Source organism: Phytophthora ramorum (genome assembly GCF_020800215.1).
Source record: "Phytophthora ramorum isolate Pr-102 chromosome Unknown Phyram_PR-102_s0006, whole genome shotgun sequence".
Classification (NCBI taxonomy): domain Eukaryota; phylum Oomycota; class Peronosporomycetes; order Peronosporales; family Peronosporaceae; genus Phytophthora; species Phytophthora ramorum.
In genome coordinates, this window is record NW_027150652.1 from 1,124,800 (window position 1) to 1,145,876 (window position 21,077).

A 21,077-nucleotide genomic window follows, 5' to 3' on the forward strand; every position below is an offset into this window, starting at 1 on the left:
CGATGACGGTCGGATCAAGAACGGCAATCAGCGCCTCCGCCCGCTCCCACGGCCACCACCGCGACCTCCGCCGCGACCACCCCCGCGACCACCACCACCTCCTCCCCCACGACCGCCATAGTGGCCACCGCCGCCGCCTCCATAGTCATTGCGATCCGTTCTCTCTTCGTCCGCTTCCGAGATCTTCGTCTCCTCTAGCTTCCGTCCGTCCGGCTCATTCAGTGTGCAGTGGTTGGCATGGTACTGGTTGACAAGCATCTCAAGTTGACCCGCAGCGTTGGCAGCACCAGTCTTGGCATTCTTGCTCAGTCGTGGGCACACGTCGCGGGCAATGAGCACCAGCAACTTGTGAAATTGCTTCTTGTAGATTCGCAGCAGCTCGAAACCTGCCACTTCTAGGATGGTCAGGGTGAGAGCGCCAGTCATGAGGTGGGGCGGCTCGTTCACCAGCCGAGCCAGCCACGACCAGCAGTCTCCAATATCTAGTCCAGAGGGAGACGGGCTGCCATCCCAAGGGGTAGTCTGGCACACTGCGGCTAGCACGGCAGAAATCATGGTCATGCGTCTCGTGTACTCCGTGACGTGCTCTAGGCCATCTGGATCCGAGCTTTCACCAACAGCCTTCTGAAAACCCATAGACACTTTATACTCGGCAATCGTCTGCGATGCATGTTTTTCCGGATTGTCTGGAATTGTAAAGACACAAGTCTTGTGGAAGTAGCCCAACATGACATCGGTCAGTTCTGGGGTTTGCACACAGCTCATCTTGATCACGTGTGCGATAGGGTAACACGATCTGTCGGTAGAACAATAGCTCGTACGTCAGCTTAAAGCGTACAAACAATAGCCACAAAACACTAACTCACTTGTAGTCAGCCCGACTTTCCACTTGTTTTGACAAGTTCGAGGCCACCATGTCGAGCGCGAATTTAAAGTACGCCTCGCCTGAGGACTTGGCCATCTGCAATAACCCGGGAAACCTTTTAGTACAAGTACCCTCAATACACCAGTCCTGAATCTGCATACCTGAAGGAGCTGCTGAATTTTGCTCACAACGTTCTTGATAGCTGAGGGTGCAGCCGCTATTTGATTGCACGCGCCAGCCTGCAAGTAAAGGTTAGTTACTCAATACAGCAACATGTTAAGAGCCAACGCAACCTACCTCGCGCCTGATCTGCATACGAATCTTCTTCACGGATGGGTCCGGACTATTCAGGATCTCAGTGGTGTGGCAGTGAAGCTCTTTCAGCCGCTTAATGCGCGCTCGGCCTTCTTCAACATACGCTTTAGCTTGAGCTGTCGCCTCTTTCGCCGCAGCCTTCTTGGCTGCCTCTTCCTTTTCACGCTCAACTTCTTGCTGTTTCTTCGCCGCTGCGCGTTCGGCCGCCTGCACCTTTGCCTTGGATTGCGCTTCCTCCACTTCTTCCTCCGCCTTCTTCCGAGCTTTCAGAGCCTCTTCCTTCTCCTTCGCCTCCTGCAGCTCCTACTCCACGTCAGTCTGTGCACCATCCAAACATGCATCCATTTAAACTCGCACCTTCTCGCGGGCCTCTTCCTCGCGTCTCACAGCAGCCTCTTGACGCTCCCTCTCCTCTTCCTCTTGTCGCTGCTCGCTCTCGCGTGCCTGCTGAAACGCACGTAGCTCCTTCTCCGCCTTGTCAATAGCCAACCGCTCCTTCGACCAGATCTGCACAGCCACCAGCTCGTCAGTGTCTATCTCCACTCTCTCGCACCCGTCACGCTCTTCACCTGCTCCAACTTGGCCGTGGCGTCTCTCTCCAGCTGCTGGTACTTCCTCATCACGTCCATCTCCTCCACAGGATTAGTGGCCCCTCCGTCCAGACGCTGCAGCTGCGCCTCCGCGTCCTGCCGAGCGCGCTGCAGCGTCTGACATAGCGCCTGGTACGCGCCGCTCCCTGTGACCGCCTGCACCGCCTTGCGTTCACAAGCGCGCTCCACCTGATTCACCAGCTCCTGCCGTGTCTTGGCCGTTAGATGCAGCGTCCCCAGCGCCGCCGACGCTGCATGCACCGCCGCGTCCTCGTCTGCGTCCTCTTCGTCGTCACTGGACGCCGTAGAGCTGTCGGAGCTTGGCGCGCGAAACCGCCGGCGGCTTGACGCGGCAGCTGCGCGAAGCTTCTCTACCTGTTGTACGGACCAGTACGCGCCGGCGGCCGCGGCCGGCGCGGGCTCTTCCTCGCGCGCGACGCCGAACCGCATCAATATTAGCTATAATCGGCGATCGGGTTTTGGGGTGGACTATTTCGCGAATTGTGCATCATCACTCGATGTTTGTAAGGAGAGCAAATTGTGTCACTTTGAGTGTACTCAATCTAGATTATAACGTGGACCACGCCGTTTGGACCGTAGACGCGAACCGTAACCGTAAAGTCGGAACCGCAGACCTCTCCACCATTCATATCGCGCCTTCCAAGCCGCAGTGAGCCAAGGCCAAACCACTCGCCTTCTTCCTTTCTTCGTGACCCAGAACAGCGCAATCATGGTAAGCTTTCTGCGTCAATCAGAGCGTACAGGGCAGCGGAGCGAATGCAGCAGTTAAAGCGGAGAGAGAGCGGCTTCCAATTGAGGAGATGAGAACAGTCAAAACGGTGTAATAACCCGTCAAAGCAGCAGCAAAACAGGTCAATCCAGTGGCTACGCAGGCTACAATCAGGTCTCTTCCTCCCTCAATAAGCAGCTCTCTCCAGCTACAACTACAATACGCAATTGCCTGTAGTTAAATACCAGCAATAATGAGCCCAGCGCGACTAACAAAAGGATTGTTGTTGTTGCCATCAGTCTCGTGACCTTCTGCACCCGTCCGCCGCCGATGAGGCCTCCAAGCACAAGCTTCGCCGCCTCGTACAGGCCCCCAACTCGTACTTCATGGACGTCAAGTGCCCGGGCTGCTTCAACATCACGACGGTGTTCAGCCACGCCCAGACGGTCGTGCTGTGCGGCTCGTGCTCGGTGATGCTGTGCCAGCCTACGGGCGGCAAGGCTCGCCTCACGGACGGCTGCCAGTACCGCAAGAAGACGGAGTAAGTTTATTCGTGGACACACTCAGGAGCTGGCTGTATGGGCAGCAGCAACTAGATACTCGACGACGCAGGGACGGAGAAAGAACCAAGCAAGAAAGCAAGTTGGCCACGCCCGCTCGGATTTTTTTTCAGTTCGCACGCTCGCTCGCTTTGTCTTGCTCGGGGACTCGATGTGTCTGTGAGGAGAGGAAGCCATCCGGCCTCAGCAGGTCGGTTGGATTGGGTTGGCATGCTGCGTCTCGTTTGGGGTAGCTGCTAACGTGAATCGAGGGACGTAAGAGTTGATTATTTTGCGGGCTTTCATTCGATCGTCGATATTGTGGTGCACTCTCGCTCTAGAATTGGTTCGTCCTACTCGTGGTGATTTACATCCATATTGCTATTGCCAGGGAGTTGATTGAATATGTGGGCGTTGCGATGGGACGTAGCGGCTCTCTCAGTCCTGTTCTTCCCGTACCGGTACTTGCCGTCGTCGGACCACCTCACCTGGGTGTGCACAAGTTTTTGTTTTCTTTTGTTTTTGTTTGTTATCACTGCACCCTAGTGCTGGGAGGGCGTCATCCAGCTTGCTGTGTTTGCCATACCTTTTTGCATTGCATATACAAAACGCCCTGGGTTGCACTTGAGCGACCAACGCTCGCTATATACCTGCCAGTCGGAGAGCTTCCAGAGTTGCCGGCCCCTTATGTTCATTTCACTTTCTTCATAGAGCCGTCATGCTGGTCCGCGCGATGATGGGGCAGTTCGTCCGGTTACCCAAGTCCGCTGGCAAGCGTCGAGTCGACAGTGAACACTTACGCGTGGATAGCAGTTCTATCCTTCTCCGCCACAATCCACATGCTGTCGTCCTCCAGGTCCAAGCGTTCGGCAAGCGCCATGATCGATCCGGTCTCTAGCAGGTACGACACGAGCTTGTCGTTAGCATCCACCATCTCGTCCAGTGCGTCGACGTTGACCTCTTCCTCAATAACAGCCTCTTCTTCGTCGCCAGGGGTAGTCGCACCACCGTCTTCTTCATCTTCGTTCGACATGGTTGAGCCGTTCTCCGAGGCGGAGTCATCTGCATCATGCCGTCGACGTCGATTTCCTCTCCCATCCCCTTCGGACTTGGTCGACGAAGCCTCGTCAGAAGACGAGTTGTCTTGCTGTTGGCCCTTTTGCTGTTGGTTTTGCTTCGATCCCTTCCCATTGCTTGGTGGCGCCTTCTGACCGCGGAGCAGTGCTGCTTTACGCTCCTTAGTACGCTGACGCTTCTTCTGACGTTTGCTACGCTTCGAGGCCTGACGTGCTTGCTTTTCGTTCGTCTCCTTCTCCGTCTCCTCCTTCCAGAGGCTCTCCTGGTACTTGAGATGGAAGACCGTGCAGTCGCAATTCTTGCACACGTTGCACTTGCACTCAGCGCAGAAGAATGTGTCGTTCGAGTGTTTTGAAAACGGACCCAGGCAGATAGCGCACGTGACAAAGTGTTGTTGCCAGATCCGCGATGCACGCTTCGCTACCGTAGCCGACTTGTGTGATACCAACGTCTCTATGTTTGCGGAAGCCATCAGACTTGCATACGGATTGGGGGAGTCCGTGCGCTTTGCCTCCAACTCACCGACCTGAAGAATGCGTTCCAAGCCTTCTAGCGCCATCATTACCATGCTCGTTTCCTCCAGAAGATTGCCTAGAATCTGAATACAGCCCTGATTGACGAGGTACTCAATTTGACTATCAGAACCGCATGATGTAGCGTTGAGAACTACCCAGCACGCTTCGCTCTTCACCTCGGCATCTGTGGTGTCTGACGCAGCCAGCCCCATCAATGACGGAATACAGCCCGAGTCAAGTACGCACTGAATTTGATCAACCGTGCCAGCCGCAATGTTTGACAGTGTCCAGCAAGCCTCTTTCTGGATCTCGCGATTCGAATGAGCGATTAGTCGCCGCAACGAAGGCACTGCTCCACACTCAATGATGTGCTGCGTGTAGTCGTGGTCATCTTCAGCGCACACAATGTTCCCAATCGCCCGCAGCGCTGGCTTCGTCACACGCCAGGATGAGTGACTCAGCAACTCAACAAGCCGGAAGCAAACATCAGAATCCACCACAGCTTGAATATGAGTACTGGGTCCATCGCACAAGTGAGAGAAAGCCCAACACACGTGGCTTAGGATCTCTGTGTCTGTGCTTGTCAGCATCTTAGCGAGGTACGGCAAGATGAGCCCGATGTCGAACACTGGCCGCGGCTGACCATCACACAGGTTGCTAATTGTCCACGTCAAAATGCGAAGCAGCGACAGACGGTCCCACGAGGTCTTCTTTAGATTGTTCACCAGAGGCGTCAGTGCACCGGCACTCAGCACCAAGTCCCTTGTTGCAGCACCTTCGCCGGCCAAGTTACCAAGAACCCACACGGACTGCTCCAGGACCTACTCGAGCCACCCCATGTACACGAAAACTCAGCAACCAGCTCACAACGTGCCGATAGGAGACTCTCCTCCTACTCCCAGCCTACCTCTTCATTCGATGAGTCCAACAACGAAACGAGTGTCGGGATCACGCCATTCTGCAGCAGCACGGAAGTGTTGTCCGTCGCTCCCGCCGCAATGTTCGTGAGTGCCCACAGCGCTTCCACTTGCAGCGTCGGTCGGTCTCGCAGCCTCAACCACTTGATAAGTCGTGGGGTCCAGTTCTTCTCCAGCATCTTAAGGGCGACAACAAGTGCCAAAGCAGCATCAAATTTGTCAGTATGGCTGCTCCTCAGCATCAGCGCTACGTAGCGCAACCTACCTGCCGAATAAGCAAATCCCGCTCGGACGAGAGCAGCACACGCAGCTTCTTGGCCGCTTCAAGTTGCACATCTGCGTCTTCCGAGTTCAGTCCAGCATCGATCTGGTTCAGATCTCCCTGAAACGTGGGCGAGGCGGCCAATCCAGTAGATCCCATGGCTCCATCAAGTCCACTTCCGTTCGCGAGTCCGCTGAGACTCCCATTGGCCAGCAGACTCGCTCCGTGTGCGAGGTGGTGGTGGTGGTGGTGGCCGTGCGAGTGCAGCGAGAACTGCGGCTGTGGCGTCAACACTGAGCCGGCCGTCACTCCCGCGGGAGCCGCGATTCCAGGCTTGCCCATGTGGTGGATCGTTGTGGTCGTGGATGTCACGAGCGTGGCGTTGCCCCCGCGGTGGGTGGCCTGGTGGTGGTGCACAATGTCCCCGTTCTCGGCACGGTGGGCGCTAGACGACGAATTCTTGAGCGACAGATTGGCCTGCGACAAGGAGCTGGGCAGCGCCGCCACTGCTGCGGCCGTGAGCTCGGCTACGTCCGTGGGGGACAGGAACGTTTTCTGGTTGCTACTCGCCTTGAACGAGCCACTCATCCGCTCCGGGCGCTTGGCGGAGGGAGCAACTGACGGGGGGTAGGCGCTCGGATACGCGCGTGAGGCTGCTAAACACGATGGAAAAACACGCGCAATTATGGCTTAGAAGGTGGGCTGAGAGCGGCGCGGATCCGGCAGAAAGCGGAACAGCAGGACAGAGCAGACGAAAGTGCAGCTCGTGGGCGGATCGGCGGAGCCGGATTCCGCGCACAGCAACCGGGAACGGCTGCGCAACGCACCTCTTCTAAGACCCCAGAAGCCGCTTTGAGCTCCTCGGCGTCTTCTTCTCTTTTGGTCGCTTACTCGTGGGGCGCCTAATTTGTAGTAATTAGTTTAATTGATTACTATTTAAACTAATTAAGTGCAAATTAGCACTGCGCTTGAAGGAAATGGATTGAGGTCTCGAGCGCGTGCTTGGCGGCATGCGAATGAGTGAAGTACGAGGACTAAGAAGCGAGCTCCGTCCATGGGGGCATTTGAGTTTGACTCTGTATTGCTCTATTAGGCCGATAAAGGTGCGATTTACCTACCAATACTCCGTTGAAGATATTCGTGCGACTGCAGTTTAACAATTGCCTTGCTGCTGCCTGCACCCCGCCACCTTTCATCACTCCTATTGATGCTCGTAGAAACTGCAGGCGGGGGACTTGAACGGCGTTGTAGCATTGTGGTGCTGCACTCCCGCTCCCGAAAAGTGTACCCATGTTCACTCCGCCTTCGGAAACGAATGGCGTCGGGCGCGTACCAACAAATTGGCACAGGCGCATCTTGAAGCGATGCGATTAGCAAAAACAAGATGTAGCCATCTGCAACAGCAGAATGACAAGCTCCAAATGATAACATATCGTTGCAATTAGCACGAAGACTAAGTGCGCTCACGGGCCCACGCGATATACGCACAACTGTCGAGACGTCATCGTTCCAAAGAGCGCAGTGCCGGAGCTCCAATTGTCGCTGGCCACGGCGTGCTGGATATCTACAACTGGCATGGAGGTGCTGGCCACACACAATGCGGTAGGCTCTGGCCCGGGCGCCTCACGGTGATTGGCGACATTCCACAGCGTCACACGCTCAGCATCGTGCGACCACGAGGCCATCACAGGGGTGCCGTCCGCCTCCGACCACACAGCCGACCGAGACAGCACCGATGGCGCCTTGTGACCAGCAAACTCCGTCGCAGGCGCAAGCTGCCCTCTTCCGATTGTCTGCAAGTCGAACACACTGTGCTTCGTCGGTGTAGCACGCGACGAAACCACCATTTGGCTAGAGCGGAGTTGATTTGACGCCAGCGAAAAGCATGCCTGGTCGCTTGGCGCGTGTGAAAACGGTGTTGCTCCAATTGATCCATTGCCAACCGGTCGATTGGTGTCACTCGCAACATCGGCAACGTCTTTCCAAACCGAGAGTCCGCGGAATGTAGCCGCAGCAAGCCCTTCCGAATGAGCCTCTTGGTGGCCTCGGAACAATTTAATCGAGTGCACCGGTTGCCGTTCAGGAAGGGAAAAGTTCTTGACAATGCCCTGCTCTCCAGCTGCCGGTTTACGCATGTCATACTTCGCCACGGATCCGTCTTGAAACCCGCTGTACATCGCATAAGGGTCTGCTTCACTAAATCCACACGACCATCCTTGACGCCGGCCTGATGGGAATATCACTTGCACAACCACCTTTTTGTCCCGAAGGCTGGTCACAGCCAGCTTGCCGTCAAATGCCACGGTGAGTATAAGATTTTGTGTGCGATGGATAGCAATATCTCGTACGTCGGAACTGTGAGCGGGTATTCGTAATCCACGAGTGGGATCTTGAGACGTAAGCATCATTATGCCGTGAGAACCTTCACTCAGCTTTTCTCCGATGCACACGAACGCGCACGACTGGGCAATGCTGAATACACGAGCACTTAACAAGGGCGCGTCGAACACCGGCTTGTACTTGCGTATGGACGCGATAAATGCGTCGTTATTGAGTTCTGGGGATGGTGGTGAGGTAGTGACAAAAGGGGCTTGTGCGGCACGGGGCGTCAAAAATCGTATCAATGAACTTCTTGATGGGGACATCTGCTGTACAGGTACACCAGCTTGACTGGCGTTACCGGTAGCATTGCTCGCTGCGATTGGACTCACACCTGTCGCCACTGTAGTTTGGCTACCCATAGCTACTGCTACATCGGTAGCACGTGGCCGCAAACAAATTAGCGGGGGATTTCCCACTTGAGAATTTGGCAGTGGCAGTGTAACCGGGACTGCAATTTGGCTCGCTGGAGAATTAGCCGCAGCAACTACAGTAGAGACAATTTGGCTGCTTGAAGCCGCCCCTGAACCAGAAGCACTGGCGTGGGCCCTGTGCTCCAGCTTGTAGCGCACATCTGCGTAAAATTTCTTGAACTTCGCGAGTTCCCCTTGCATCCGAGCAGCCTCCGTCGTCTTGGTCTCGAGCTGCTGCTTGACACTCGCTATGTCCTTTTCCAACTTGGTACATTTCTGCCTTTGCTCCTCAAACTTCTTCGTCATGTCTTCCAGTCCGGCATTGTCCACTACCGCGACGTGATCCGAGAACAAAAGGCAAATATCAGTGCGCTTTACGCGGGCGCTGCAGTTAGGGCACGTGTGTCTCTCGCTGACCCAGCGCTCAATGCACTTTCTGCCGAACAAGTGGCCGCATTTGAGAGCCACGAGACGGTGGCGACCGACGATGGTGCAGTCCTCGCAGCAGATCGTGCACTCCGTCGGCTCCGGTCGCGTCTCCACGCGCGGGCGCTTCCTCTTGCGCGAGGCGTTGGGGTCTTCCGCCTCCCGTTGAGCCGCCGCTGCCACTTCGGCCGCTGCCTCTGCCTCCGTCAGGATCTGAATGTCGTCGTCGTCGTCGTCGTCGTCTGCCACTGCAGCTGAGGCGACATGGGGACTGGGAGAGGGAGACGCGACGTCCACGACGGAGTCCGAGACCTCCACGTCGAGTTCGCTCTCGCTGCTACTACTGCTGCTGCTGTCGTCAGAGCTGGCGGCGCCGAACAGGATGTCTGCCCACTGCGGCATTGGGCTTTCCGTGTCTGGTTTATCGCGACAGTGGCACTAGGTCGAGTGAATGGACGACTCTAAATTAGTGACACCCAGCTACTTCTGAAGCAGACTACCGACTTGAGTATGGGACTACGCAGCAGACAGCGCCGTCTTGCAGGCGTCACTCGCGAGGAGGCGTACGACCCGGAGGCCACGCGCATCCGCACGCAGTCGCTGGAAGGTCAGCATAGTGCTGCATTTTCGAAATGAAAGGAGACTCACCTGGACTGCACTTTTTTGCTGGTCGACAGAGCACCTCCGAGCATCCATCGACGATGTGGACGCCTTCAACCTCATGTGGAAAGTACGCACGCTGCTCTCCTCCGATTGCTGTTGCAACGCACTGATTTGGTACGTCTACTGTTACATATTCCATTACGCAGAGTACGATAGGCTACGCTGGACTCGTGCTGGCCGGCTACGAGGCAATTCTCCTGCTTCAACTGCTGACGGGCAGCTCGTACACGTCCCGCCTGCCACTTTGCCTCGGACTCAAGCTCGTGGCCTTTGCTAGCATCATGAGCACGCGCGAGTACGTGCGCGCAGGCCGCAGCCATAGTCTGGTCCAGAGTCTCTTCTTCTCCGGCAGCTATGTGCTCATTTGGCTGTGCTGCTCGACGCTGCTACATCTGAATTTCTCGGCCGTGGAGGCCTCGCCCCTCTGCATCCTCTACTTCCTGGCCAGCTTCGGCGTCCTGAGACTCATCGGAGACAATACCAAGGCCGAAGTCGCGCGCGCCCAGCAGCTCGAGAAGCTTCAACGTCTCGTGGGCAGCGTCACTGTCTAGGTGCCCAATCTGGTGTAGCTATGTTTGGGTCGTACTTAATGCGAGATATAGCTTAAGTTGCTCATTAAAGTTGCTCATTTTGAAAGTTTGAAACAGCAATGCATTCTGACAATCATCGAAGAGGGAAGAGCTCGAGCTGTCAGCAGATAGTCGCGTGTCTAGAGCTGCCCACGATGGCGGACCGCCTGATCCACCAGCGCGTGTTCAAAGTGTCGAAGGCGCTAAATCGACTGGTGCGTTTCCCACGCTCTGAATCCCTATACAGCGCGTGCAATCGCTTGTCAAAGGCTAATTGTCTTCGAATTCCATTTTCCGTCGTAGGATCTTCTCTGCGGACAGCACCGACGGCAGATGGAGTCTCGCGAGGGTCTACCTGACTGGGAGAAGCCTCGCACTCCTGCGGGTAAGGCTAGTAAACGCTATGAGACGACGCCAGCCTTTTTCGCGTGGGACGAAGAGCCCAAACAGAAGCAACAGTCAACCTGGCAGACGCAGAGCCCGCAGGTGAGATGCCATTTGATACGAGGCGTGCTAGGATGCGATGTTGAAGCTCTTTGAGTGGGTTTTGGTTGTAGAAGGTGGCGAGGACGCTGGAGATGACGGAAGATGCTGGTCTGGAGAGGTCTCCCTACGATATCTCTATGGAAGAAATAGTAGAGAGATCAGTGCCCGTTGAAGACGGAACAGAGGAAGACACGGCCATTGAAGTGGATAGTGACGATCGATCGGAGGAGGAGCAGCCTCAAGTGGTGGGTCGATCCATCACTGTGAGTCCGGCGAAAGAGGATATTTTGGATCGGGTCACTACTGCTACTACTACGACTAATATGATGCCATCGCGGAGTCCTACCCGTCCACCGCCTGTGGAAGTCTCTCCGTCGCCCTTCCACTCGTCATCGAGTCCAAGGTACCAACATGGTCGCCGACTAATAGCGAGTGATGCAGCTATTCCCAATCCTCAAGCTCAACATTATGCTGCAGGGGTTAGCACGGAACAGGGCGATCGCTACAGAATGAACAGGACAAGTGGGAAAAGGCTTCGGTCTCCAGCAAGGCGAACAAGTGTGTGGGACGATCTTAGCGACAGCTACATTCACCAAAGCGGAGGTAGTAGCAGAGACAACCCCAGTTCGCACCACAAGCGCCAAGCTTTATCCGCCGCTGAGCGAACATTTGGTGGATCGTCAGTATTTCGGACGCTCAACATGGACACAGAGAGCTGGTCTCGATCTGAGCCGACACGCGGCAACCGTCAGCCAGTCTTGACAGGCCCGGACGCGATGAAAGTTGCAAGCCAGGCGATGCGAGAATTTCTTGGTGGTTGTGATGAAGAATTCAAGCACTCTGAGCCAGCAGTGTCACGGACTCGCGCTCAACAGAGCGCCGTGGGAGATGATAGCGTGAGATCGACCAGTACTGCCGCACCAACAACCAGATACCGGAAGAACAAAAAAGTATCGTTCGGTGGGGGCAGCAACGTGGATTTGTCGTTACCACAGCCTCGAACGCTGCCCGTACTTGCCGATAAAACTACCCAAACGGACGACTCTCTCTTGCCTACCCGACAGCGAACCAGGTCTGACCGAACCAATCGCCGCGAGGATCAAAGCAAGGACCAAGATTCTCCATCGCGATGTGCAGCTACGCTTGGTGAATCTGAGCGTCCCAGGAAGATGCCTAGAGGCTCTACAGATTCCCCAGGTGTACAGCAGCACAATTTCCGTCGGAGAAGCAGCTTCAATCATCTCACGAATCCAATTATGACCAACCCGCGATACCCACCGGAGCCGTCGTCATTTCGGGGGAGATCAACATACTCCTCGGAATTCAACGACAGGCTCGCATGGCGATAGCGTTTAACTGAAACAATGGGAAGGTATTCTCTAGAACGTTGCTGGCAATGGCCCAAAAATACTCCATTTTTGCCAAGAGAGCGTATTCCTCGCTTGAAACTCACCTGGTATCATCGAAGTCGACTAACCTGCGATGGAGGAGCTGCTACGACTCGAGGACCCGAGAAAACAGCAGCTTGTGCGAATATATCCCAAGTATGTGCGACTTCGGCAAGGCAGCGAGATTCGCTACCGTCTGAAGCTCACACGACCACCGTCCAAGGTATGATGGCATGCCAGACGTTGCTGCTGATGTACTTCATTGTGATAGATTGCATCGTTGTTGTTGTGAAGGGCAAAGGGGTGATGATCCATGTGCGGGTGATCATGAACAAGATCGGCATCACGGCGTCCCCCACGCAGCTCGTCGTCACTTCCAAAGACTGGCGTCAAACTCGAGAGATCACCGTGGCAAGTTCTCAAGAATCGGAGCTGCGTACATTTCAAATCCACCACAAGATCAACGAGACGTACGACGAAGTATACAATGCAACTGCATTGCTGCCCTCGCTGTTTGTATCTGTGCTACAAAAGGAAGCCACTTTCCTCTTTGGGTTTGGATGCGGCATTGATGGTCGACTGGGCACGAATGGAGACACCAACACGACGATGCCAACGCCGTTTTCCAGTCGGTGGCTTCATCCATTGCAGCTTGCATGCGGCAAAGCTCATTCGGCCATCGTGGATGTGTACTCCAACCTGTACTGCTTTGGATCGGGCTCTAATGGGCAGCTCGGCCAAGGTGATGCCATTCTTGAGTCTTCACAGGAACCGATGCGGGTCCCACACCTCACGTCCACGTGTGTGCAGTACGTGGCGTGTGGCAGTCATCACACGCTATGCATGAGCGTCGATGGCCGAGTTTTCGCCTGGGGTGACAACAGCTTTGGGCAACTAGGAATGGGCTCCAAGTCGGCACAACCGGTGGCTACTCCTGTTCGAGTGGACAGAATAGTCAGCGTTCGAGGGATTGCTTGTGGGGGTGGCCAGTCGTTCATTCTGACGAAGACCAACGTGCTAGCTTGCGGTAGCAACGTTGCTGGACAACTTGGTATGGGCGACCGTGTCGACCGAGCCAGCTTCGAGCACATTCCTTTCTTCCGCAAGATACAAACCGCTGCCGATCCACTCGCTGCACCAAGCAGGGGGTCCTGGCCTGGGGAAACGGAGGTGGAAACCTCTCCAGAAGATGTCGAGATATCCTGTGGGATGTATCATACGTTGGCGCTTAGCGGAACTCGTGTGTATTCGTGGGGAAATGGTGACGACGGCCGACTAGGACATGGTAACCACGAAAGCTGTTTGGTCCCTACGCTCGTCAACTCGCTGAAAGATACCCCAGTCTCGTCGATAGCATGCGGAGGGAGCCATAGCGGTGTCGTGTCTTCCAGCAGAGACGTTTTCACGTGGGGGAATGGTGCATTTGGCCAACTTGGTCTGGGCAAGACACGCTCGCGATGCGTACCGACACGCGTACGAGTATTGCAAGACATGGGGGTGACAAGTCTTTCCTTTGGTGAATGGCATTCCACGGCACTTTGTCGGAACGGCGCCCTATTTGCCTGGGGCTTCGGCGAGGAAGGTCAATTAGGTTTGCCAGACGAGGACCTGGAACCTACACGTCGGGTAGCGCTGCTTCCTGTGGCAGTTCACGCACTCTCGGGCACTGGCGCTACGATGGTCGCGTGCGGAGGATCGCACACGTTTGTGGTAACTGTGCAAGAGAATCGTCGGCAGCAGATTGCTCAACTACATCGCCGAGCCTCACAACTCAACGTGCAGCAGGAAGAGCAGCGATTAGCCGCTATGCCAGGGCGTCAGCTCTCCAGACGAATGTCGTATGAACGCCGTGCGAGCGATAGAGCGATCGACCTCAACGCGGACAAACCAGAAGGTAAATGTGGCCGAGCCCAAACAACCGATTTTTCTTCTGCGCGCAAATGCCACAGCGCTCGTCGGGCGGAACCGTGTCCGCAGCCTATTGCTGCAGCGGTGGCCGACACATTTTCCTGGAAATCACGGCCTCTCTCCTCGAGAGTGTCGGTGCGCAATGCGTTCCGCCAGCAAAATCGCGAGAAGGAAGAGTGGCGAGATGCAATGGCACCTCTTGAAGTGCTTCCTCCGAGGCCACAGAGCAGATTTGGGGTGTCACCACGGCTCCTTCGCTTAAGTAAACAAGTTGATCGTCGCAGAAAACCAGCAGAAAACCCTGTGGTCACCCGAGCTGTAGCCGTCGCCGTTCAAGCAGCTACGGAGAACTGCTCACGTCTGGGTAGAACGGGGTTTTGTATGGAGATAAAACGCTCCAAACCATCTCGAATCCAGCACGACCGAAGTGAGGACGAAGCCTCGGACCCTAACGGTGATTCAGACATCGATAACAATGAAGGCAACGATGAGATCTCGTTGTTTGCAGCAACCAGCAGATTTGGCAGTTGCCTAGCCATGGAAGACGATTTCCAAACCTATGTAGAGTAAACAACGATCATCTTTTTCTTCAACACATCACGCGAGTGGCCTCTCTCCTCGTCTTTTCTCCTCCTCGCGATAAAACTCCGCGAGGCGAATCTTCAGTCGTGCCGGTTCCACGAGTGGCAGGCTGCCAACGTTCACGATGACCTCCTGAGGGATTGGGGAATAGGCCTGCACTCCACAAACCCGTGCGTATTTGCAGACGTTGGCCATCGCCCCAACCGACATGCCATCCATCGGGTCCACAGCCATCGGTGGGGCTGCAACGGCATTGGGGGAGCCAAACGGAGCTCTCGGCGGTGGCGACGGTACGAGCCCCGAGGAGAAACCTGATTGCATCGCTGTCGTGCTGCACATTTGCTGCTTCTTCCATTGATAATAGTCCGAGTAGGGGCCTCCGAGCCTCAGGAAGGCGAAGTCCGGGTTGTCCCGCTCTCTCTGCTTGGCGGTGGCCTCGAACGCGTCTCCATTGCGAGCCACGAAGTCCACGAGTCTGTCGATGCGGTTTCTGACGTCTGGGGGAACGTTTTCCATTGCAAACGGCGCAATAAACGCAGCGGCGGTAGTGGAAACTGGTGGAGGGCGGAACGGGACGCCCGGAACGGCCGGTACCGAGGTGAACGAGACACCATTTGACGCGTTTCGGCCGCGTGCAGCAGCTGCGATGGACGCCATACGTGCCGCTTCCTTGGCTTGAGCGATACGCGCCTGGAACTGCTGCTCCAGCTGCGCCGAGGTCACCGGAGCTCCTCGCCCGTCGTGATTCATTTTTGTGATTTTGTGATTTGTGGCGGTTTATTTATTTTTGTTGAAGTGATTTGCAACAGAAAGTTGCCTTTGTTGCTGATCTGCTCCTGCAAGCAAACAATATGGGGGTGCTGCTGTTTAGGAAACTTAGAGATGGCCGTTGCATTTGTTGTTGTTGGTACTCCACTCGCAGAACCAGAGCAGGCCGCAGAAACCCTGCTGGTTGAAGAGCTGACAGAAGGGCTGCGTGCGCGGCACGTTAGACTGGAATGGAGCTGAAGTGGGGGTCGCGGTGGTCGTGGCAGGCGTAGTCGTGGCAGGGACGGTTGCGGTCGTGGTGGTAGGCACGGACGTAGTGGACGAAGCGGAGGAAGAGGGCGGAGCTGTGTACGCAGTCAGCTGTATCGGGTAGTCGCCCGAGCAATACTCGAACGGCGCCGCTGTCGTGATGGCCGCGCAGTCGCTCTGCGTTGTTGGGCCCTCGCTAGTGACGTTAGTGGGCTTCTCATAGCACGTACGGATTGACGAGAGGCTATTGTAGCCGTCCACGGACGAGCACAGCACAATGACGTCGTGGTCGTACAGTTCCTTGATCTCCGCCAGCGTTGTCTGAGGCGTGGATTGAGCAGCCCACGCGTTGATCTGCTCGGTGGCCGAGCTGAGACGCTCCGCCGTGTTCAGCGTGGCGGTGAAGTACGTGACGGCGGCGGATATGTAGTCGTCACCTTCAGCGGCATAGCAGAGACCGTGCTTCTGGAACTCGTGGTTGTAGATCTCGCACAGCGTGTCGTACGTCGATTCCTGCGTGGCGTCGATCCACTTCTCGCCCATCGTGGCGAGCAGGTCACTCTCCAACAGCGCAAACTCGGCGGCGTCGTAGGGCTGGTTGGTGACCGTCGAGTTCGGGTTGCAGCAGCTCACGTAGCCGTCATCGTAGTTGGGCCACAGACCGTGAATCGTGAGCTCGCTCTTGACCACACTCTCGACGCAGGCGGTACCGTTCGGGTAGACGTCGATGTTCTGGTGCGAGATAGTCTCATCATACCCTTTAAGCAGGTCGCGGCAGAACTGTGGCATGAAAAGCTGCTCCAGCACAAGGTAGTCGAAGTCACCGGGAGTCTCGGTCTTGGCGAGGCAGGCGGCGTCCGAGTTCAGGCATGTCTTGGATGGCGCCGCGCAAATATCAACGCACTCGGAAGTGGGGTTCGTGGTGGACCAACCGCCAGCATAATTGGTGGCGGTGGCGGTTGAGCCCTGAAAGTCGGCGGCCAGCAAGGTGGCAGCTAGGAGGGCAGTGGCGAAGCTAGCGACCATCGTGGCTGCCGAGTCTTGTCGAGTACTCGAGTGAATTGAATGCGAGGAGGTAAATTGCTTTGTGATCGTCTCACGGTGGCTGACAGGCGTTCGCCAGAGTGCGTTGGCGTTCATGGCTCAAGCAAGCATGGAGACGCGGATGGAGGGAGGTCCTTGAAGCGACAACCCTGCCGTGTGAACCCGTGATCAATCGAGTTGTCCGGCTGTCTCGTGTGGGCATGCTCCACGTTTCCCTGTCTATGGTTTCCGCCACGAGATGTCCGTGACACGCATCACACAAGGACGAGGCGAGGAACACGAAGAGGAGGGAGCTCTCGTCAATCGCTCGTCTTGGCGGATACGCTCGGAAGTGTGCGCGAAAACTTTGTCACGAGATGCACGCAGCGGGTGCGCGCTTTGAGTGGTGTCCGTTGCAGAGGCAACCGGTCGACAACTCAACGCTTGACACTCGAGATCTCCCTATAACCGATGGCGCGTGAGACTCCATCTAGACTTGCTATTGATCAGCAAGTGTTGAATGGTGTCGTGATGACACCGCTGGAAGCGCTCTATGACAATCGTCGGCTGGCAAGAACCTTCGTGCTGGAGAGTGTCGAGGCACGTGTGCTTTCTAGCCAAAGTACTTCGTTGACTCGATCGAAAAACGTTGTTCAGTCGAGCATGTTGCTAATAATGCGAAGTGCTATTATAGAATTGTTGTCAATATCACAATCGGTCACACGTCAAATATCGACATCAAAGGAATCGCAGCGGCAGAACAGTTTCCATTCGTTCGATCATCGAGAAGCTCATGCGAGGAACAGAACGCGCTGCCATTAGTTTTAGTAGTCGCCGAGCACTTTAAATAATCCAAGATTTCACTCAGTGTCTCGTCATGTGAAAAGTGCGTTGCCGATCTCGAGAACACCTTCGCACAAAATCACCAGAGCTGAGATCGCGCAAGCTGCCGGTGTCGAAGAGTCCTACAAATGAGTCGTTCGGAATGACTCCTTTGTGTGTTTTGTGTATGGCGCTTTAATTCAGCGGAAGGCAATCGGTAAAACCAAGTCCCATTTCGGTGTTTGGAGTGCGTATCCAAAAGTCTGCAAGCCAGCACAATTGCCACTGCAAACGCAGCAACAAATAGCCTAGGATCATGGCAGTTCGTCATGCAACCTGTTCTGCTACCGGATAGCTCATGACGAACAGCGTGTCAACGATCGCGCCGACTGCTCAGCACTTCGGCATCCATACGACTGCAGCAATTGCCCAAAGCAAAGACCTCGTCCCCCATAAGCGTTGGACCTGACAGGTAGGTGCGGTACATGCAGTACCAAGAATGCCAACTTGCACCAGAAGCTCTGCTTGCACTTCGTACATGCATTTGAGACCGATTTTGTGATTTGTGTGGCCGTTACGACCATTCAAATCGCAGTCTTCGCTCCGCCCAAACTTTCGGTTTCAGCACACATCAAAGGGAGGAACGAGCAATAAAGCCAAAAGAAATCGAACCAATGGCGTCCGCAGGGGGAGGCCACGTGCTGGCCATGGGCGAGCTGCTGAGCGACTTTGAGAGCAAGCAGCGCGGGCTGCTGCTCATGGCCATCGATAAAGCTGTGGACAAGGCCATGAAGAAGCAGAGCGAGCTGCTGGGCGCCATCCAGACGCAGGTGGAGCAGCGCCACCTTCAGGCTGTGGACGCGTTGCGCGACGACTTGAGCCGTACGCAGCCATCGCTGGTGCAGCAGCTCATGCAACAGACGCTGGACGTGGCCAACAACGCCGGCCTCGTGAACTGGATCGGAGACGAGTCCAAGAAGAGCCAGGCGCTCGAGTACATCCTCAAGCTGCGCAGTCACTTGGAGGCGGGTCAGGGCAACGCCTTCCGCAGCGACTTTGAGGCGCTGCTGGCCGTGTACATGGAACACCTCCAGATCCCCATGACGCGCGGCTCGAGGCTCAATAATCGAATCGAAGACTTGTACGAGGCGCTGTTCGAGAAAGCTGGCGCCAACGACGACTTGGTCAATCTCGTGCACCGCGTGCGCTGGGCGTGCTTTGGCGTACGTGCTATCGGCAACGCGCGCTCGCACGACGCCGCGTTGCTGTCCGAGGGAGAAATATTAGAGCTCTGCGGCTGCTTTAGTGCTATCGGCGCCGGGATGCCCACGCTCGCGCTCAAGTTTGATGTACCAGTAACGCCGCCGCTGCCGAGCGAATTCAATTTACCCATGAACGGCAATTCCACTGTGGATATGGCCATGCTGGCCCAACTCCGTCAAGCGGCAGGCAGTACCAGCAGCGACCAAACGCCGTTCGATTTCATTATCCAGCTTATGACCAACAACGGATTTAACGTCAACGCAGCAGCGTCGCCCCCTACATTCCAAGGAACTCAAGCTAATCGGCCGTCGTCGCTGCCCCCTGGATTCGGCAACGACAGCTTTAGTCTATCTGGCCAAGCCCCACCCTTGCCCCCAGGACCGCCAGGCTTGAACGGTTCCAACAATTTGAGCTTAAGTACCGCCAGCGGTTTGAATTTGAACGGCTCCAACACTTTGAATCTGGATAGCTCGAGCAGTTTGAGTTTGAATGGCTCGAGCAGCTTGAGCTCGAGCGGTCTCAACTTGAGCAGTTTGAATTTGAATGGTTTGAACGGTTTGAACGGCAGTTCTACGCAAGCGCCATCTTTATCGCGGCTCGGCTCAATTGGTAGCACAAGCAGCAATTCAAGTCAACAACCACCCTTGCCTCCTGGATACAATGACAATAGTGGTAGCGTTTGGTCGCAACCGCCATTGCCGCCTAGCACTGGAAGTCCTCAAAAGATATTAACGCAGCCACCACTGCCTCTTGGTTACGAAAGCCCGCAGGAGAGATCGCCGCATCCGCTGAGAGCTGAAAGCCCAATGAAGAGTTCGTTACAGCCGCCACTGCCACCTAGCGCTGAAAGTCCGCAGAAGAGATTGATGCAGCCACCGTCAACATGTTTCGCTATGAAGCAGAACGATGTGCCGACTCAAGCCATGCTGGCGCTTGTGCCGACATTCATGTTCTACCACGACCGCCCGACTGAATTGCCCAAGGAAAGCGATCGCGTCCGCAAGGCCATGTTCGCGCGCATGCTTAATCATATGGATGAATTGCCTAAGGCGACGTTGTGTCCACTTCAGCCTGGCCACGACCCAACTTGTCCGCTTTCGCATACGTACATGGAGGTCATGGCGTACAACCCATTGTACAAGCGCTTGATTTGTCGTCAGCCGTCTCATTACTGGGGCAGTCAAATTCAGGAAGACGAGAGCTGTGTGTGCGTACACGTTGATACTGGAGTGGTCTGGGACTGGATGGATGAGGCACGAGACAAGCGAATGTACTGCGCGCGCGGGTCCAAGTGCACCAACAGCAAGTGCATCAAGTCGCACTCGTTCGAAGAAATGTGCTGGTACAACCCGTCGTACAAGATTAAAAGATGTACTGTGCGCGCCCACGACCACATCGCACGCGCGCGCGGCACGATCGCGCCGCCGCTTGACTGCGCCTACTACCATATCGAAGAAGGCAAGAACGCCGACAAGCGCGAGTTCACGGAGGAATACGATCATGTCGGCAAGGACATCAAGATGCTGTTCATCGAGCGCTCGCACAAGCCGCTCGCCGAACGTCTCGAGGCGCTACGATACGCGCGTGCGAACGATCTCTGAGCAGCATCTCTCCTCCCCGCGGGTTGCATTGGCAAGCAGCCCGTATTGCATTTTCTTTCATTTTCGAGCTGGGCGTCGTGCCAAGTTCATGCATGTTAATTCTCTGAGATCACTCGAACGTCTCGGATCAACAAGGATACAGCTATCGACGAGCACTTTCGTGTCGAGAGTCTCGGACGCCAAACCAAGCAATACATGTACATCTCTTTTGCCTCCGACGTCGTAACTCCAAAGTCGACTAGTCGACAGCTCGACACCTCCCTATACCTGTGAAAGTGAGCACGTCGAGGTCTCCTTGACTCTGTACAACCAGCAAGCGTCAGGGCATGCATGCACGCGCGTGTAATGACCCAGTTCGTTTTCGCCATTGGATTTTTCGAGGCCTGAAGCATTCGGCAAGCTGAAATGCTACATCACTAATTTGCAAGTGAGATCAACGGACGTGCTGTGCTGATCGCTCCAGGCTCGTTGCTGACTCACGAGATGCTTCACTTGTCGGTGCGTCGACAAGGACATCAAGCAGACTTGTTTGAAGCAGCTCACCCGTCGATCAGACTGCGTGCCAACGTTCAAGCACAAATGTTGTTGACGGGAGTCGGAAAGAAGGGGTGCTCATTCATCGACAGCAGATGGACTCGATGCCCTCCCAGCTGCATGAGCACACCCGAAGTGAGCTTTCGGTTCTGCCGGCGGTTCGATTGCTGCGGATCAGAGACCGTTGATTAAC

The 21,077-nt window shown here is 55.5% G+C and overlaps 10 protein-coding genes across 11 annotated transcripts; 5 read left to right on the plus strand and 5 right to left on the minus strand.

Moving 5' to 3' along the window:
* Positions 1-27: 27 nt before the first annotated feature.
* On the minus strand, positions 28-2,220 carry KRP23_7188 (Nucleoporin GLE1; the record flags this gene model as incomplete). Its single annotated transcript, XM_067892471.1, has 6 exons — positions 28-796; positions 867-961; positions 1,027-1,104; positions 1,163-1,483; positions 1,538-1,687; positions 1,750-2,220. 6 exons carry the CDS (start codon positions 2,218-2,220, stop codon positions 28-30), a joined length of 1,884 nt encoding a protein of 627 aa, XP_067744348.1.
* Positions 2,221-2,500: 280 nt separating this feature from the next.
* Positions 2,501-3,045, plus strand: KRP23_7189 (40S ribosomal protein S27; the record flags this gene model as incomplete). Its single annotated transcript, XM_067892472.1, has 2 exons — positions 2,501-2,503; positions 2,800-3,045. The coding sequence occupies 2 exons, from the start codon at positions 2,501-2,503 to the stop codon at positions 3,043-3,045; spliced, it is 249 nt and encodes an 82-aa protein (XP_067744349.1).
* A 790-nt stretch (positions 3,046-3,835) lies between these two features.
* KRP23_7190 (Importin subunit alpha-B) lies at positions 3,836-6,398 on the minus strand (the record flags this gene model as incomplete). The annotated part of the gene is made up of 3 exons (XM_067892473.1): positions 3,836-5,452; positions 5,539-5,727; positions 5,814-6,398. 3 exons carry the CDS (start codon positions 6,396-6,398, stop codon positions 3,836-3,838), a joined length of 2,391 nt encoding a protein of 796 aa, XP_067744350.1.
* Positions 6,399-7,273: 875 nt separating this feature from the next.
* Positions 7,274-9,430, minus strand: KRP23_7191 (E3 ubiquitin-protein ligase RFWD3; the record flags this gene model as incomplete). Its single annotated transcript, XM_067892474.1, has 1 exon — positions 7,274-9,430. The coding sequence occupies one exon, from the start codon at positions 9,428-9,430 to the stop codon at positions 7,274-7,276; it is 2,157 nt and encodes a 718-aa protein (XP_067744351.1).
* Positions 9,431-9,538: 108 nt separating this feature from the next.
* On the plus strand, positions 9,539-10,242 carry KRP23_7192 (uncharacterized protein; the record flags this gene model as incomplete). Its single annotated transcript, XM_067892475.1, has 3 exons — positions 9,539-9,635; positions 9,706-9,758; positions 9,838-10,242. 3 exons carry the CDS (start codon positions 9,539-9,541, stop codon positions 10,240-10,242), a joined length of 555 nt encoding a protein of 184 aa, XP_067744352.1.
* Positions 10,243-10,415: 173 nt separating this feature from the next.
* KRP23_7193 (uncharacterized protein) lies at positions 10,416-11,230 on the plus strand (the record flags this gene model as incomplete). Its single annotated transcript, XM_067892476.1, has 4 exons — positions 10,416-10,475; positions 10,564-10,746; positions 10,818-11,149; positions 11,224-11,230. The coding sequence occupies 4 exons, from the start codon at positions 10,416-10,418 to the stop codon at positions 11,228-11,230; spliced, it is 582 nt and encodes a 193-aa protein (XP_067744353.1).
* A 998-nt stretch (positions 11,231-12,228) lies between these two features.
* On the plus strand, positions 12,229-14,612 carry KRP23_7194 (putative E3 ubiquitin-protein ligase HERC4; the record flags this gene model as incomplete). Its single annotated transcript, XM_067892478.1, has 2 exons — positions 12,229-12,357; positions 12,429-14,612. 2 exons carry the CDS (start codon positions 12,229-12,231, stop codon positions 14,610-14,612), a joined length of 2,313 nt encoding a protein of 770 aa, XP_067744354.1.
* A 27-nt stretch (positions 14,613-14,639) lies between these two features.
* Positions 14,640-15,374, minus strand: KRP23_7195 (Splicing factor 3A subunit 1; the record flags this gene model as incomplete). 2 transcript variants are annotated; one of them, XM_067892480.1, is made up of 1 exon in its annotated part: positions 14,640-15,374. In XM_067892480.1, the coding sequence occupies one exon, from the start codon at positions 15,372-15,374 to the stop codon at positions 14,640-14,642; it is 735 nt and encodes a 244-aa protein (XP_067744356.1). The 2 variants fall into 2 exon arrangements, with proteins under 2 accessions (XP_067744356.1, XP_067744355.1); XM_067892479.1 differs by having other exon boundaries at positions 14,640-15,140.
* Positions 15,375-15,500: 126 nt separating this feature from the next.
* KRP23_7196 (uncharacterized protein) lies at positions 15,501-16,667 on the minus strand (the record flags this gene model as incomplete). The annotated part of the gene is made up of 1 exon (XM_067892481.1): positions 15,501-16,667. The coding sequence occupies one exon, from the start codon at positions 16,665-16,667 to the stop codon at positions 15,501-15,503; it is 1,167 nt and encodes a 388-aa protein (XP_067744357.1).
* Positions 16,668-18,160: 1,493 nt separating this feature from the next.
* On the plus strand, positions 18,161-20,350 carry KRP23_7197 (uncharacterized protein; the record flags this gene model as incomplete). Its single annotated transcript, XM_067892482.1, has 1 exon — positions 18,161-20,350. One exon carries the CDS (start codon positions 18,161-18,163, stop codon positions 20,348-20,350), a length of 2,190 nt encoding a protein of 729 aa, XP_067744358.1.
* Between the last annotated feature and the right edge of the window lie 727 nt (positions 20,351-21,077).